Source organism: Conger conger, chromosome 3 (assembly GCF_963514075.1).
Source record: "Conger conger chromosome 3, fConCon1.1, whole genome shotgun sequence".
NCBI classification, from domain to species: domain Eukaryota; kingdom Metazoa; phylum Chordata; class Actinopteri; order Anguilliformes; family Congridae; genus Conger; species Conger conger.
The window spans coordinates 80,576,775-80,592,569 of NC_083762.1; the positions used below are offsets into that span (position 1 = coordinate 80,576,775).

The 15,795-nt window shown below is 50.0% G+C and overlaps 1 protein-coding gene across 3 annotated transcripts; it reads left to right on the forward strand.

The window, feature by feature from the left end:
• Positions 1-342: 342 nt before the first annotated feature.
• Positions 343-15,372, forward strand: etv5a (ETS variant transcription factor 5a). 3 transcript variants are annotated; one of them, XM_061237006.1, is made up of 13 exons: positions 343-478; positions 2,573-2,704; positions 2,904-2,997; positions 3,526-3,573; positions 4,735-4,785; positions 7,287-7,407; positions 7,533-7,811; positions 9,108-9,427; positions 10,901-10,963; positions 11,327-11,395; positions 12,041-12,210; positions 12,798-12,905; positions 13,268-15,372. In XM_061237006.1, the coding sequence occupies exons 2-13, from the start codon at positions 2,657-2,659 to the stop codon at positions 13,496-13,498; spliced, it is 1,602 nt and encodes a 533-aa protein (XP_061092990.1). In that variant the 5' UTR covers positions 343-478; positions 2,573-2,656; the 3' UTR covers positions 13,499-15,372. The 3 variants fall into 3 exon arrangements, with proteins under 3 accessions (XP_061092990.1, XP_061092992.1, XP_061092991.1); XM_061237008.1 differs by having other exon boundaries at positions 12,798-12,899; XM_061237007.1 differs by having other exon boundaries at positions 2,907-2,997.
• Positions 15,373-15,795: the final 423 nt, after the last annotated feature.

Sequence of the window (15,795 nt, forward strand, 5' to 3'; positions counted from 1 at the left end):
TGATATTTCGCAGTTAAGCATGGAAGAAGTCATAAACAAACTCCCACTCGGTACTTGAACTAAATCCCCTGGAATTTGCGGTTTTACTCGTCTTCTGCCTGTCCCTTTAAGAGGCTCTGTCTCCACGGTTGGAAAACATCTTTTCTTGAATGAAACCCAGTCATTCATAAAAGTAGGCCAGACCCACGCTGCGATTGGCTCTTGAACTCCTCATGAATAATGTACGAATTCCGGACGCCCATTGGTTAGTCCCCTGAACGACAATATCAACGAGCCAATGAGCCTTCGCATCAGCGCCCAACGCGAGCCCCTGGGAAAAAGCAGTACATCCATTGAGAAAACCTCATTCAAGTTTTGTGTGTCGAACGGAACGCATCAGTTCATCAGTGACCAGACGCCGTTTTTGTATCGTGTGGGATTAAAAAAAAACATCGCATTGTTTCAGTACGCAAAGGGAATCAGTACAACACATTGAGGGGTGAGTCTCACGATATGCAAATAACAGTCACACAATGTACGCGTGAAACCGAATTTAGGCTACTTGAGAAGTATTTTCGCGAGTTATACGGACTTGCAACTGCAAATTTAGCTGGCTTGCTCTCCGGCGCTTTGAAGGAAAGCGAACGCCATTTTATCCAACTGAACATTTACTTTGGCAACCATTTTCTGCTGCTTTGCATTAAGTTGCGCGGTGCTTTTTTTTCGTCAGCAAAAAAAGTATTTGCTGTGATATCCTGGTTTATTTGTTTATACTTTGTTTGCATAAATTGACTGCGTGTGATCGGCGGGGGTCAGTCGAGCTTTGCCTGTTTGTGATTTTATGAATGGAGTGGTCCGATTTTTTTTTCTCTGTTGCGGACGGATCGAGTTTCACTTCATTGAGAAAAACAAGGGGCCAGGGAAGGGGGGTGAGAAGGAGGGGGGGGGGTGTTGGGTTTTTCACGGAGCACTGTAATTGCTTTAATGTGAGCTTTTAACGCTTTCGTGGACTCTCGATATTTCGTCAGATGCAATATGTTTCAGCGAGCCCAACTGCGTGGAATGTCTTTTTTTTGTACGGATTTAGGCGATGTGGTTGTCCCATCATTTTGTTGCATGTTTGGCACTTTTTTTATTATATAGTTTTAAACATTACATTATTTTCTAGTAATTTGCCATTTAAGTGAATTGGCTGTATGCAATTATGACAGAGATTGTTAAAGCTGTGAGATTATTTAAGGTCAATATCCTTTTACGGAGCATTAATCTTCTGAGCGCAAGAGTCCATGTCGGAGCAATATTTAACGGTGCTTAGCGAGGTCGATTTACCTCTGGTTAGCCAATAACTTGCCCATTGCACAAAGGGTCCACTCTCGGCTGGGGCTCACCTTTCAGTCCCAAGTTGCTTTTGTGAGCGCAGTATTTACAAATACTATTTTTGTCAAGCGATGTTTGAGCCGAAAGTGTGCATAATGCATAGCTACGTGTTACTGTAGGCTATCCTACTAATCTATTTTGATGAAACATTTTTATCTAGGTTATTTTCTAGGTTTGTGTTATGCTAGTTGGTTGTGATGATGGATGGTGCGGGAGAAGTTCTCTTATTAATTATTAAAGAAAAACATCGTCGAATTGTTGGATTCATTGTTCGTTGGTCTCACCAAGTCTATGCTCTCACGTACAGACTTGTTCTTTTAGCTTCGCTGCTGTTTTGGGTCATCCGAGAAATTTGATCATATGATTTCAGCAGCAAAAATAAGGACTTTGCATCCAGCTCGTACGCTTTCTCTGACCCGATTCTACGTGTTCGTTCCTACATCGTTACAGTAGTGTGTCACTAAAAGGTTTTTGTTTTTTTTTGTCATCCGTTGACGGAGTTGGGTGACTTTGAGATGACTCGTGTTATTGTGAGTACATAATACTCAAGGCTACCCGTGTGGAAAGCAATTCTACTTTCGTCCTCCCGTTTTCCACAGCTGTTGCGTGTCTGTGTGTTTATTGGGGCGCTTTATTGCATCATACTCCAAAGGGGTGTCGACTGAGTTACATTTAGCCATTTAAATTAACAATGCAATAACACATCTATGCAATCACACTGTTGTTGTTTTAAGGACCGTATTGTGGTGTTATGCGTGTTGATAAAATGTAGCTAGCGTCCTGCAGGCCTGCATGTGCATTATTTCTATTTTGCCAGCCTTGCATCTCGACCACTTTCTTTAAAAGTTAAAGCCCAGCGGCTTTGAAAGATATTGCATTTCTGTCGCGAACAGTAGCCTACTAAATTTAGCTATAAAACTGTAAACGTAAAACGTCCTCCATTATGTGATTGGTTTGCCTTGTAATCAGCGACACAGATGGTGAGCTCCACTTATGTAAGCCTCACATCCGTAATGACCTGATTCGTTTACAATATACGAACGGTCTAAACCAGCAGGCGAACTCACTCGCTCGGAAGGGCTGTTGTAATAGATAACAAAGACTGGACGAGCAAATCAAAAGAACATTTGCCTTGTTCAGGTTGGTCGTCTCAATCTGACTGGATAGAGCTAGACGAATTCTTACGGTCGACTCTCTCTTTTTGTCGACACTTTAGGAAAAACTGACCAGCATAATACCTTCCTCCCCGTCGCTTCAAGCGAAGACCATTAGCTGGGAATTCTCCGCAAGCCCCGGCAACATGGACGGATTTTACGACCAGCAAGTTCCCTTCATAGTTCCCCCAAGTGTGAGTATTTATTATTTTAACTGTATTTAATTCAGATGTCTAAATTTGGAACTTGGCCAGAGGAAAAGCACTCAAGTAAATTAGCTATTATTTTGAATGCAGATGATGCTTTATCGCAGCACGTAGACTAGCTATTGGGTAGCCTATAAATTGTCTTTTTGCTCCCACAATGTTGAAAGATAATTTCTCTTTCCTGCAGCAGCAGAAATCTCACGTTGAAGCACCTTGTGACAGATCTTTCAGTGACAGGAAAAGAAAGTTTGTGGACACTGAACTCGCCCAAGACACGGAAGGTAATTACAGCCTACATGCACTACAACTCGCGCTGCCTGTATTGCGCGTGGGCAACCGTTGGATGTCCGTTATAAGTCCGCTCTCAACTTGAGGTCGTAAGCTGCCATCATCAACCGCAGATAGCGGTGACCTCATCGAGTCTCATTTCCTCTTCTATGGCCACTTACTCATTCAGTCTTTCAGGCTGGCTATAGTAATCTGAGCCCACTGCCATTTTGAAGTCCCAAATGACACCGGAACATTGTTTTGGTCTAATATGGTGGCCTATAAATTTGACTGCCGTTCTCAGATCTCTCATCCCGGGCTGAACAAAGGCCTCTCGCGGCACACAGAGCTAGACCTGGGGGGCGGGGCCCTGGAAAGGCCTCTAGCTGTGATTGGCAAATTGTGTCTCCATTGACCCAGAAATGGGTGGGGCCGTCTTGCTATCAGTGACTCACCAATTTGAGTGTTTTTGTTATGGCAAGCAAAGTCTTTATTGATTGCACCTGTGAGTTTACCTTTGCTTTTCCCCTTTCCCTCTCCAGAACTCTTCCAGGATCTAATTCAGCTGCAGGAGATATGGATCGCAGAAGGTCAGTTTTGGTCACATGTCTTCTAAAGCTACCCCACTCCCCCCTCCTTACATCATCAAGAGCTGTCACTGGATACGAGCTGGTTTTGTTCAATCAGATCTCATTATTTTAATGGTAGCGGTAATTGTAGACGGGTCCTTTTTTTGTCGTCGCAACTTCAATTATTAGCGCTGTCTCCACTCGATGCAATCTGGGAGCATTATAACCCTTCAATAGCCTACAATTTGGCAGGAGAAACAGCTGCTTTCTTCCCCGTCGGAAACAGGCGGAAGTGTGTTTATTTTTTCTCCTGCGACATCTGTTCCGAGCTCGCAGCCCCGACCTGTCTGTTTGCAGTGTATTATGGGATAAACAATTCTACTCCGGCCGCTGCTGCTCCTGAAAGAAATTACCGTGACGCAACTTTAAGGCCGTTACTTTCCACGTGTGCAGTTTTTTTAATATTTTTTTTTTACCCCCAGATACGTTGTTGGCGGCTTCTTAAAAACAAAACGAAAAAAACGACAACATTCAGAACACGAGCCTGTTTTGCGTTAATTGAAAACCGCTTTAATTGTGCGGGTCTGTTCAATTAGGCCTGCGGCACCTCATTCGCAAAATGAGACCAGAATGTCAGATTAAAGTTTAACTCCAGCGTGGTATTTGGACTATTTTTACTCGACTTTACACGAGTACGGCGGAAAACATGAATATTTCACCGGTATAAATACCGCCGTTGATAAATTCTCTCGTGGAAAGACGTAGGGTTATTTATTTATAGGCTGTGAACGGTGCTGTCGTTCCACTCCTTGTAGAGCCATTAACGGGCCCCGTTAAGTCGACGCTTATTTTTAAAGAATCGGACCCCATTAACAATAAACATATGGTTTTTCAAAATCTCTGAAAGGCTTGAAGAATCGGGTCCGATGATGGTTTGCTTCTGTCTACATGGATCCCTTTCCAAGCCTGTAAGAGAGGGGTATTCTTTCACCCAAATGGCAGCACAATGTAACTTGAGAGCCCCAATGACTTTGTTTTAACATTCGCATCCTGCATTGGTTTTGATTCCGCTTGGTAATCGGGAACATGGACGTGTGATTCAGCGCAGTTTATTCGGAATGGAGGTTTGTGTTCGTTTGTCGTTAACGCTCTCCCTCCATCTCCCCTTCCCCCCCTCAACAGCTCAGGTTCCTGATGACGAGCAGTTTGTCCCAGATTTCCAGTCAGATAACCGTGAGTACCTGAGGTTTATTATTTATGTTTGGGGTGGGGGCGCTGCTGCTGCTGCTCTTCAGGGCGTATCTGAGCAACAATGGGCGTTGTGCGAGTATTAAATATTTAGCCTTCACTCCTCAACCCATTTGATTCTTTGAGAGGGAGCGTAAGGAAGAAGAGAGTGTCGTGTGCCTACGTGTGACTTACTGAAGGCAGGGTGGAGAGTTTTCTGAGATTGGTTTAGTTTGGTGGAGGAGGGGGATGGATGGGAGTTTTTGTTTGGGGGGGGGGGCGTAATTTGATTGACGGGGGCTTGCTGGGGATGCGTCCTCCATCTCGGGGGGGGGGGGGGGGGGGGGGTGTGTAATGGATTACTCCATCGCATCTATTTCTAAACTCTTTCCACTGTGCTTGAGTATTAGCACCTGATTCTCAACCCCACCCCCCCACGGACTTGCCCCACCCCCCCTTCCCCTGGATGACCCGTCCTTGACCGGAATATCTGCCCCAGAGTTTCTTTTGATCAGCCAATAGCTGCCGGCCGTCCCATGAGCGAGGGCCACTAATCTCATTTCCTTTCCTGTGTTTCTGCAAAGTCTGGGCAGGGAGGGGGGCGCGTGTTGGCAGGCGAGTGCTTTGCAGTGCGGTGCATGCTGGGAGATGGAGTTTTGGCCCTGCGGCGTGCTGTGTAATGCATGCTGGAAGGTGTGATGTTTGGCCACGCTTGTAGGGCCTTGTGTGCTGGGAGGTGTAGTTTTGGCCAGGCATGCAATGCATGCTGGGAGATTTAGTCTTTGGCTAGGTGTGTAGTGCATGCTGGGAGATGTAGCTTTTGGCCAGGCATGTAGTGTCCTGAAACCACACCCCCAGTTGGCTCTCGCCGCCACCAAGGCAAGTGTGCGAGTGTGCCGGGGTGTGTTAGTCTGTCCCGCCCTGCGGTTCAGGAGCAGGTGTGTGCGTGTGCGCGGGGTAATGGTGGTAATAAGTGCGGTCAGGAGTTGGACCCTGTGTGCCTCAGACCAGTGGGGAGCTGGAACCCATTACTGGTGGGAGCAGTGACGTGTGTGTGTGTGTGTGTGTGTGTGTGTGTGTGTGTGTGTGCCACTGCACAGTGCAGCATCTGTGTGGGGCTTGCTGGGCCCTGTCGTGTGGTGGTATGGTCGTGTGTGTGCGCGCGCGCATCTGGCTGGCACGGGCCGCTGTAGCCTGGCAGTAAGCCAGCCACACACAGAACCCCTATTCACCAGGCACACAGTCACTGGGGTGGGGGGTGGGGGGTGGAGGGGGTGGGGGTCAGTCACCAGTGGGCTCACATGGTAGCCCCGCACTTCCTGGACCAAGCACCCCTCAGCCTGTGGAACTGCATCACACACTAACACAAACACACACTCACTCTCTCACACACACACACACACACACACACAGCAGCCCGTGGACACTGATGTGTGTGTGTGTGAGAGAGAGAGAGAGTTTCTGTGTGTGTGTGTGTGTGTGTGTTTCTGTGTGTGTGTGAGAGAGAGAGAGAGAGAGAGAGAGAGAGAGAGTGTGTTTCTGTGTGTGTGTGTGAGAGAGGGAGAGGGAGAGTGTGTGTGTGTGTGTGTGTGTGTGTGAGAGGGAGAGTGTGTGTGTGTGTGTGTGTGTGTGTGTGTGTGTGTGTGTGTTATGGGTCTCGTATTGCTCCAGGCCTGGGATCGTGTTTCCATGCCCATTATGTGGGGTGGAGAATGGGAGCGAGGCTGGGACTCTGGGGCTAATGGTTACAGCGCGGAGAGGAAAATCATTCGCTCTCATCCAGTTACAGCCGCACTGATTCATGGGTATCGATTGGGCCGTAATGGAAAGCGCAGCGACGGCTGATTGTGTCCACTGAGCGCCATTGTGGATCTGACTCTGAGCCACGGAAACGCTTTTATTCCGCTGTCCGTCACTGGCAGTGATGGAACAACCTTGCCCCTGCCAGGCAGGCAGACCTGGGTCTAGTGCCTAATCGTCTTGGATTTATACACTTCTCTGTGCTCGGCTGATCTTGCCTGGTGCACTTTTTGAGAGTATTTCATAGGTTCCAATACACCAGTCAAGCTCAGTAAAGTGTAGAAACGTGAAAGTAGAAAGTGACTGACAGCTGGTTAGTGGCAGTGTAGTATTAAAGTTCAGGGAGCTGGGTGTGTACGCTGGAGGTTGCGGGTTTGAATCCACAGTAGGGTACTGCTGCTGTGCCCCTGGGAACAGTACGTGCTGCAGCACTGCATAAATATGTGAACTTCTGCCAATAGCTCTTGGACAGTTTCCTTGATTCCTGAAACATAATGTGATGTAAAATTCAACTCTCCGCTCTGGTTTTTCTGCGGCACATTAGAATCCTTATCGAAGACATTTTGTCCTTCTCTTGAACATGTTTTAATTGAATAACTTGTGAGATGTTGTGCGTCTGCTCCGTGTTGTTATTGCAGCTCCCTTGGCTGTGTGCATTTTGTGGTGTGATGTGGTTAACCCCCCCCGCCTCCATTTTGTGCCCACAGTGGTTTTCCACGGACCCCCCACCAAGATTAAGCGGGAGCTGAGCCCCTCCAAACAGCTCTCCCCCTGCAGCCAGGCCCCGGGCCTGCCGTCCTACAGGGAGAAGTGCCTTTACAGCTACAGGTAAGATGGCCGCCGCTTCCTGCGTCACCTGCTCACTGCACTAATTTGACCGCAACTCTTGTTTTGAAGAGATGATTTTCTTAAAAGTTTCTTTAAAGTTCAACGAGGTGCGTTTGTCCCTGCAGTGCCTACGACAGGAAGCCTGCCGTCGGGTTCAAACCTTTGACTCCGCCTTCAACCCCCGTCTCGCCATGTGGCCCCGCCCACGCCCCGGGGGCCCACCCGCTCCACGAACAAACCGGCCCCGCCCACGCGCCAGGGCCACACCCCCTGCACCGGCAGACGGCCATTCCCAGTGGTGCGCACAGTCACAGGCCACTCCCCCTGCACAGCCAGACCCCGCCCTTCGCCGTGCCCTGCCCGCCAGCCAATCACGCCAACCCCGCCTACGGAGCCGAGCACAGGTGAGCGTCTCTTCACCACGCGTGTAAAGCGCGTCGTCTTCATCACATCAGCGTTCTCTGAACGGCCAGCTTTCCTGGAATGGGAAAAAAAAAACAACAATGTTCTAGAACTTTGTCAGCAGTCATGATTGTGACATCAGCGTTAGAATGTTCCGCTTCACTCAATGCCATTAATGTGATGTCACGTCAAACCATCGCAACCAGCAAAACATTTATATCAGTTGAGTTTGTCGGGGGGGTTTTCACTTGGTGAAAACCAACGACCGACCACATATGTGCTAGACGGCACACTGGTTTGAAGGAAGTGCCCAACGTCAGACCTGTTTTTTGCATTCTCTTGATATAGCAGCTCGCCCGCCAGTACGCAAGGTTTATTTTTATCCTTCTACTTCCCTTTCAACGAGAACAAACTCTCCTATTTGTCACTCGCCCGGAACCACCCAAAATGTCATCTGTTCCTTATTTTAGTTTTAAGCACGTTCTCTCCATTAACTCTTTAAGGTGTGAGGTCACGAGTACGTATGCTATTCGAACGTTCTGAAGGGAGCGTCATTCTAGTGCTGATGTCACAGTCACTGCTGTGCGATTGAAAGTGTTGGGAGTTCTAGAACACTGACTTGGAAATTTGAGGGGTGAGGGAAAAAAAAAAAGGAAGAAAAAAGTACCGTTCAAAGACGGGTTGAGCAGTTGCCCTGAGTGGCAGGGCGTATGGGCTAGCTGTTCAGCCCCAGTGGCAGGGCAACGTTAATATGACCCCCGTGGGAATGGTTTGGCTGGCTCCGTGCCCCTGCACCTGTGGTGGCATTCCCGGGAACGTCTCCGGAGCATGCCTGCCATGTCACCGAGGGACAGCCATGCAAGGCCCGACGCTATTGGTCGGTCTGTGGGGCCCTCTTATTTTGGGTCCAGCCGGCCTTTTTATATCTGGAGTAGATGTCTTGGAGGGGTCTCTCGTATCTCTTGGCTAATTGCGCTAAACGAGCTAATTTGGACCGTGAACTTGAGAAGAACCCCCATCGAGTTGCTTGTTGCAGGCGGTCTCCTACCATTTTCAGATTATGACCGTGTTCGACAGCCCTAGAGATGCCAAAAAAACCATCAAAGTCTCTGCAATAATGTACATGATACTGTTGAGTTTAACATTATTGTTGTCTAAAACCATTATTGTGTTGTGGCTAAATTCACCCAGACTCTCCAGCAGACCTGATGCTATTGAGTTGAGCATCTTTGAATTGTCTTTGTTTTGTCTTATTGTTGCCGCAGTGCAGTATTTAACCTGCTCTCCTGGCCCCCCAGGTTTCACAGGCAGCTCTCCGAGCCCTGCTTACCGTACCCCCCCTCCGAGGCCGCGGGGCGCCCCCCCTACCACGCCCACGTGCACCGGACCGCGTCCTGTGACGGCCGGCCCCCGTACCAGCGCCAGATGTCCGAGCCCCTCGTCCCCGTGCCTCCCCAGGGCTTCAAGCAGGAGATGATGGACCCCCGCTACGCCGAACAGGGGGCCCCGGCCCTGCCCCCCTCCCAGCCCCAAAATCCCCTGCAGCCCCCCAACCCCCACGGCAACTTCAACTCCCTGGCCATCAAGCAGGAGCCCCGCGACTTCTGCTTCGACTCCGGTGAGACCTCCAGTCTACGCGCCGCACATAAACCCCTGTAACAGTGTTGTTTTTACGCGTGTCTGTCTCGTGTTGGGCAGTATTTTTTAACACGTATTCAGTGGTCACTGTGGATTAGCGTGCCGGGGCATGTTGGGGTTTCCAAGACCAGGGCTTGATGCGGTGATAGATGCCATTTCGCTTTCAGACCAATCATTGGGTTCGTTTCAGCGGTAGGAAAAGACGGGCAGTGCAGAAGGGCGTTTATGTGTACGTACGGGGGGGGGGTGGAGGAGGGTTGGAGTGTCCTGCTCGTTTGGGGGGTAGGGGTGTGTTTGTCCTGTACATTTTTTGGGGAGGGGGGTGTACTGTCCCGCGTGCAGACGGGCTGGGTTGGGCTGAGGAATGCGCTCAGCCCTGTTTGCACTCCGTCCAGCTATGAGGCTGTGAGATGTGGCGTCTCCCTGTGAGGGCCAGACACCCCCCCCCTCCTAAAGCCCGTCTGCCCCCCCCACACCGCCCCGCACCCTCACCTGCACCTCGGCCCCCGGCTGGTCTGCACGCCGTCGTTAGCGTAACGCTGACATAACGCGTTTCATAACGCGCCGGTGCCTCGTCTGCCAAAAAACCCCGGCAGCGTGTCTCAGACACACACTGTTCTCTCCAGCGCCTGCCCTTATATAACGCTACACAAACAGCACGGGCGCACTGAGAACGCGTTTCAGATATGCGGCCCAATCTGGCTTCTGTGGACGTTTCGCTCCAACTCGGCGTGTCCGGTGGAGCCACGCTTGCTTCTTGCAGGATAAACTGAAAGAGACGGTATATACATAGTCAGCCAGCCCCAATGCATGCACGCAGACACACCGCGGCCCAAAATCCCCCCACCCTACACACACACACCGCAGCCCAAAATCCCCCCACCCTACACACACACACACACACACACACACACACACACACAGGCCCAACCCACCCACTCAGTTTCCGACGCGTGTTCTGTTCGTGTGCTCCACCGTTTAACGACAGTTCCTATACTGCTCATCCTCATGTCAACATAGACAAAGAGTGTGTGTGTGTGTGTGTGTGTGTGTGTGTGTGTGTGTGTGTGTGTGTGTGTGTTTGTTTTTGTTTGTTTTTCCCGTCCACACAATAGCCTGACAGATGGCACTTTACCGTACGATAGTGTGTTGGCGGCAGTGGTCAGAGAGACATGCAGTACACAGGAAACCAGCCATAGTCAAAACAGAGACGGGTTTTTTTTTCAGGCAAAGGACAGCGGCTCGATGTCACATGATGCGAGAACGGGGGGGGGACTTAGATAGAGACTTAGATCGATAGAGGTGGGCGTAGTATGATCGTACAGTTTGTGATTCGGCGTGTGTGCGTTAAGATGATGCTGAGGTGTTGATGTGTTAGTTTAAAGTGTAAAAGTGTGTGTTATTTGTTGGTTTGGAGTGAGTTTCTAACCCCACTCTCCTCTCCGTCCCACAGAAGTGCCTAACTGCCAGTCTTCGTTCGGGAGAGCGGCGAGCTTCTACCAAAATGGCCGCGAAGGTAAGACCCTTTTCTCCGGGCGATGAGTCAGTGAATGAATCAGCGTTTTTTCCTCACACGTGACCCAGTGTCTGGGGGCAGAATAACGGCACTTCAAACCAGATTTCTAACATTAATCCTGAGGCGTGGTCAGTTCTCAAATGACGGCACCCGCCTTGTATTACTGATCAATCAATCCGCCGTTCTGTAACTCCCCGGAGACACTCAGGGAATGAGTCCTCACTTACAGTGGTGCTGAGATTCTGAAACGCACTACATTTCACATTATTTCCAATGAAAATAATACATTAAAAATGATAAAATGACTGAAGATGAACAGAAAGGCAGACACTCACCTGTTCCCTCCTCTCTCTGTGTTCTCAGGCTTTCCCTTCGACAGAGAGCCTCACCTGTACTACGACGACACCTGCGTGGTGCCAGACCGACTGGAAGGTAAGCCGCAGTGCATTCTGGGATCTGGCGTTAATGAGGTTACTCAATCAGAGAAAAGCCCAGCGCTGAGCTCCTTAGGCAGGCTAACGACATTAAACAGGCTCAGGCTGAGAGAGTACGGTCTCTCCAACAGAGCCAAAATGGCAGCCTGTCTGTAGCCAGTTTCTCTTGAGCAGGGGGGTGTCCAGCCTTATCCCAATAGAGCCAGTGTGGCTGCAGGTACGTTATGATACCTGATTCTACTGATGAACTAATCGTGATCTGGAATCAAAACCTCGGAGAGTAGAATCAGGTGTCTTGGTGCTCATATTTGAAGCAGGTCTGTGCACAGGCCCTTCTGTGATATGACTGGAGTCCCCAGCCCTGTGCTTCAGTACTGAGAGTCTCTGAATCTGTCTCTGACAGCCGGGTGTGTGTAGGCTGTGTGTGCAGAGCTGTTGGGTGTGTGTAGGCTGTGTGTGCAGAGCTGTTGGGTGTGTGTAGGCTGTGTGTCCAGAGCTGTTGGGTGTGTGTAGGCTGTGTGTGCAGAGCTGTTGGGTGTGTGTAGGCTGTGTGTGCAGAGCTGTTGGGTGTGTGTAGGCTGTGTGTGCAGCATGTCTTGGTGCGGTGTCTTATTGACCTTCGCCCCCCTCTCTCCGCACACAGAGAAGGTGAAGCAGGAGCCGTCGGGGTACCGTGAGGGGCCCCCATACCAGCGGCGCGGCTCCCTGCAGCTCTGGCAGTTCCTCGTCACGCTGCTGGACGACCCCGCCAACGGACACTTCATCGCCTGGACCGGCCGCGGCATGGAGTTCAAGCTCATCGAGCCTGAGGAGGTGTGTGTCTGTGTGTGTCTGTGTGTGTCTGTGTGTGTCTGTGTGTGTCTGTGTGTGTCTGTGTGTGTCTGTCTGTGTCTGTGTGTGTCTGTCTGTGTCTGTCTGTCTGTGTCTGTCTGTCTGTGTCTGTGTCTGTCTGTGTCTGTCTGTGTGTCTGTGTGTGTGTGTGTCTGTCTGTGTGTGTGTGTCTGTGTGTGTGTGTCTGTGTCTGTCTGTGTCTGTCTGTGTGTGTCTGTCTGTGTGTGTCTGTGTGTGTCTGTGTCTGTGTGTCTGTGTGTGTCTGTGCGTGTCTGTCTGTGTGTCTCTGTGTGTGTGTCTGTGTGTCTGTGTGTGTCTGTCTGGTGGGCAGAGGTGTAAAATCCAGATTGAGAAAGTAAAAGTCCTCCCCAGTATTTTTACTGTGTGTGCTGTGTGTGCTGTGTGTGCTGTGTGTGCTGTGTGTGCTGTGTGTGCTGTGTGTGCTGTGTGTGCTGTGTGTGCTGTGTGTGCTTTGGCTGTGTGTGCTTTTGGCCGTGTGTGCGTCAGTACGACGCACTCCATACCCATCGGGTCTGACCGCGTGCCCCGTCTCTTGCTCTGTGGTTTAGGTGGCGCGTCGCTGGGGCATCCAGAAGAACCGGCCGGCCATGAACTACGACAAGCTGAGCCGCTCCCTGCGATACTACTACGAGAAGGGCATCATGCAGAAGGTAAAGGCACGTTCACTTTCTGATTATTCTCACCCGTCTCCAGCACCATGCTAATATCCGCTGTACAGCAGTCATTAGCGCCATGCTAACACACACTATACACCGATCATTCACACCATGCTAACATGAACTATACAGCTATCATTCGCACCATGCTAACATACACTATACACGATCATTCACACCATGCTAACATACACCGCACTGCAGTCATTAGCGGCATGCTAACACGTTAAACACATCATTAGCACAATGTTAACATAAGCCATACACCTATCATTAGCGCTATGCTAACACTCCACAAACTGATACGGATTCACGTTCTGATTGCGTTCACACGCTCACATGCCCCTCTCCTCCTCCCTCAGGTGGCCGGGGAGAGGTACGTGTACAAGTTTGTGTGCGACCCGGAGGCGCTGTTCTCCATGGCCTTCCCCGACAACCAGAGGCCCAGCCTGAAGGCCGACCCCGACAGCCTGCCCGGGGCCGAGGACGACACGCTGCCCCTCACCCACTACGACGACAGCGCCCCCTACCTGGTGGAGGGGGGAGAGCAGTGCATGGCGCCCATGTCCTTCCCTGACGGATACGTGTACTGATCGCCATCCTCGATGCCCGCCTCCCTTCCCCCCCCCCTTCTCCCCCCCCCCCCCACCCCTCCCCAAAGCTGGGTCCGGGACTGCCGGGCAAGCGTGGGAGATCTCTGAACCACACCCCCTCACTTCCTGAGGCTTGTGGCCCACTTCCTGTTTTCACATCAGCTCTCAGAAAGAGGAATCGGCTCAGTCTCGGTTCACTGGCCCGGCCGGGCCTGGCCGGGCATAACGGGACGATTGGACTCCAAAGGCTCCACCCATTTTTATCAGGAGGGGTAAAAAAGGCGGGCGGAGTGGGTGCCTTTGTTGCTATGGAGACTGGGGAGGGCGAGGGGCAGGGGCCATGGAGAGCAGGAAGGCTGGCGGAGGTTTTCTGCGCAGACCGCAAGACTTGTAGCAATTCTGTATCGACAATCTGCTTTTCTAAAACGAGTAAAGTATATAAGGATTATAATCTAAAAAAAAAAAAAAAAATCGAAACGCAGCACTATTCTATAGTTGCCTTTTTTGGTCCCCTGCTATTTTTTTTTGTTTGTTTTTTCTCTAAAATCTTTACAAAATAACATTTTTTTAAAAAGCAGCAGAATATATGACACAGATGTTGTAAATGAAAAGGGCTTCTTTTTGCTAAATAAAAATATTAAATGTAATGATTTTATGGTCTGATTCGGGTGAGGAACGGGTGTGGCTGACACTGGCGGTCGCGGTGGCCGCGTGCGTGTGATGGTTTTGGTTTTAGGCCTGCTCCCCTCTGCCGCTCGGCTGAGACGCTAAGACTTCCTGTGTGCTTTTAGCGGAGGACTGTGCGATCGAGCGTGGTTTATGATGCGTTTCCTGTCGCGCTGGACTGAGAAGCCACGCCCCCCCCGACTTGTCGGCGATGGTCCGGCGACCGATGGCGTCCTTCGGAGAGCGCCTCGCAGCGAGAGACAGGGCGCTACCTGTGTTACCTGTGTTACCTGGCGCCCGGCGCCTGACGGACCTCTCCGCACGGAAAGGCACTCCGCTCACACCATCACGACTCCTTTCTCAGAGAGACCATCGCTCTGTTGCTTCTCTGCTCCAAGGACTGGATTCTTTTCTATCTTTGTGACACAAAAAAATTTAAAAAAAGGGATGCATATACGACAGTATTTTTTTTTTTTTTTTTTTTTCTGGAAGCTTTGAATTTATAAATATGTAAACGTATATATATATATTAAAATGATGGTCATGTTTTGTAGGCTTTTTTTTGTATTTAGAGCTCAATGTTATGGTCTTCACTGCACTGCACTCCTGTGAGGTTTTGTAAAAACGCACCGTGCTGGTCGTACAGCCAACTCGCATGCAAACGAGCGAAATCCTCCCCTCCCATTGGACGCTTTTCACTCCGCGACGCTGATGAGTCCACCGCTTCTCCCTGCATGGCGTACACGGACACACACTTCACCGACATATCGCTTTATTATCTTGGACGACTTCTCTGCATCTATATTGTTTTCATTGAGGTTTTTTTTTCTTTTCTTTTTTTTTTTTCAAGAGAGGGGGAAAAAAAAAAAAATCTACGGTATATATATATTTTTGCAAAGTCTGCATTTTAGTTTGATTTATTGTATAAGCTGTATTGTTCCGCCTTGCACAACAGTGTATCTTCATCTCGGGCCCCGGTGGATTATGGGAAGTGGAGTTGTTGGTGTTTGGAGGCGGGGCCTCAGTCAGAGAGGCATGTGTTGTATGCCTGTATTGGAAAGGGGGCGTGTCCCCCCACACCACCACTGTGTTAAGGTCATCTGCACTTGTATAGGCCTGCCCCCCCCCCCCCTTCACAATGTGTACCTTACACTGCTGAGTTTATAATCTGTACTGAGTACAATAAAAACTGTCCTTTCTGCTCCATATTTACCCCGCCTGTGTTCTTATTGGTCAGCCACGGTCAGCTGACGCTTCCTCCCTCCCTCCCTCCCTGCTCCAGACCTGGCTGGTCAGGAACGGGCGACTGTCTCTGTTCCCAGGTTTGTTTATTGCTCGCGCTGTTAAAGGTTACCCTGCGCGTAAGAGTGTGTGTACACAGCACAAGTCAAACACGTCGTGTGTGCGCTCTCGTAATGGGAAGAAAAGAGTAATCAACTGCGACTTCCCGGCCGGTGACACATCGGGGTAATCCAGGACTTTCTTTCTTAGTTTCTGCCTGGAAGATTGATCATGTTTGCATGTACAAATGTTGACAAGAATCCTATGACGTGTACACTTTCCTCGTTAGGTTTAAGGTCGTGCATAATGGACTCAGCTGCTCGTTCTGAATGAAATCTGCATAGTATGTG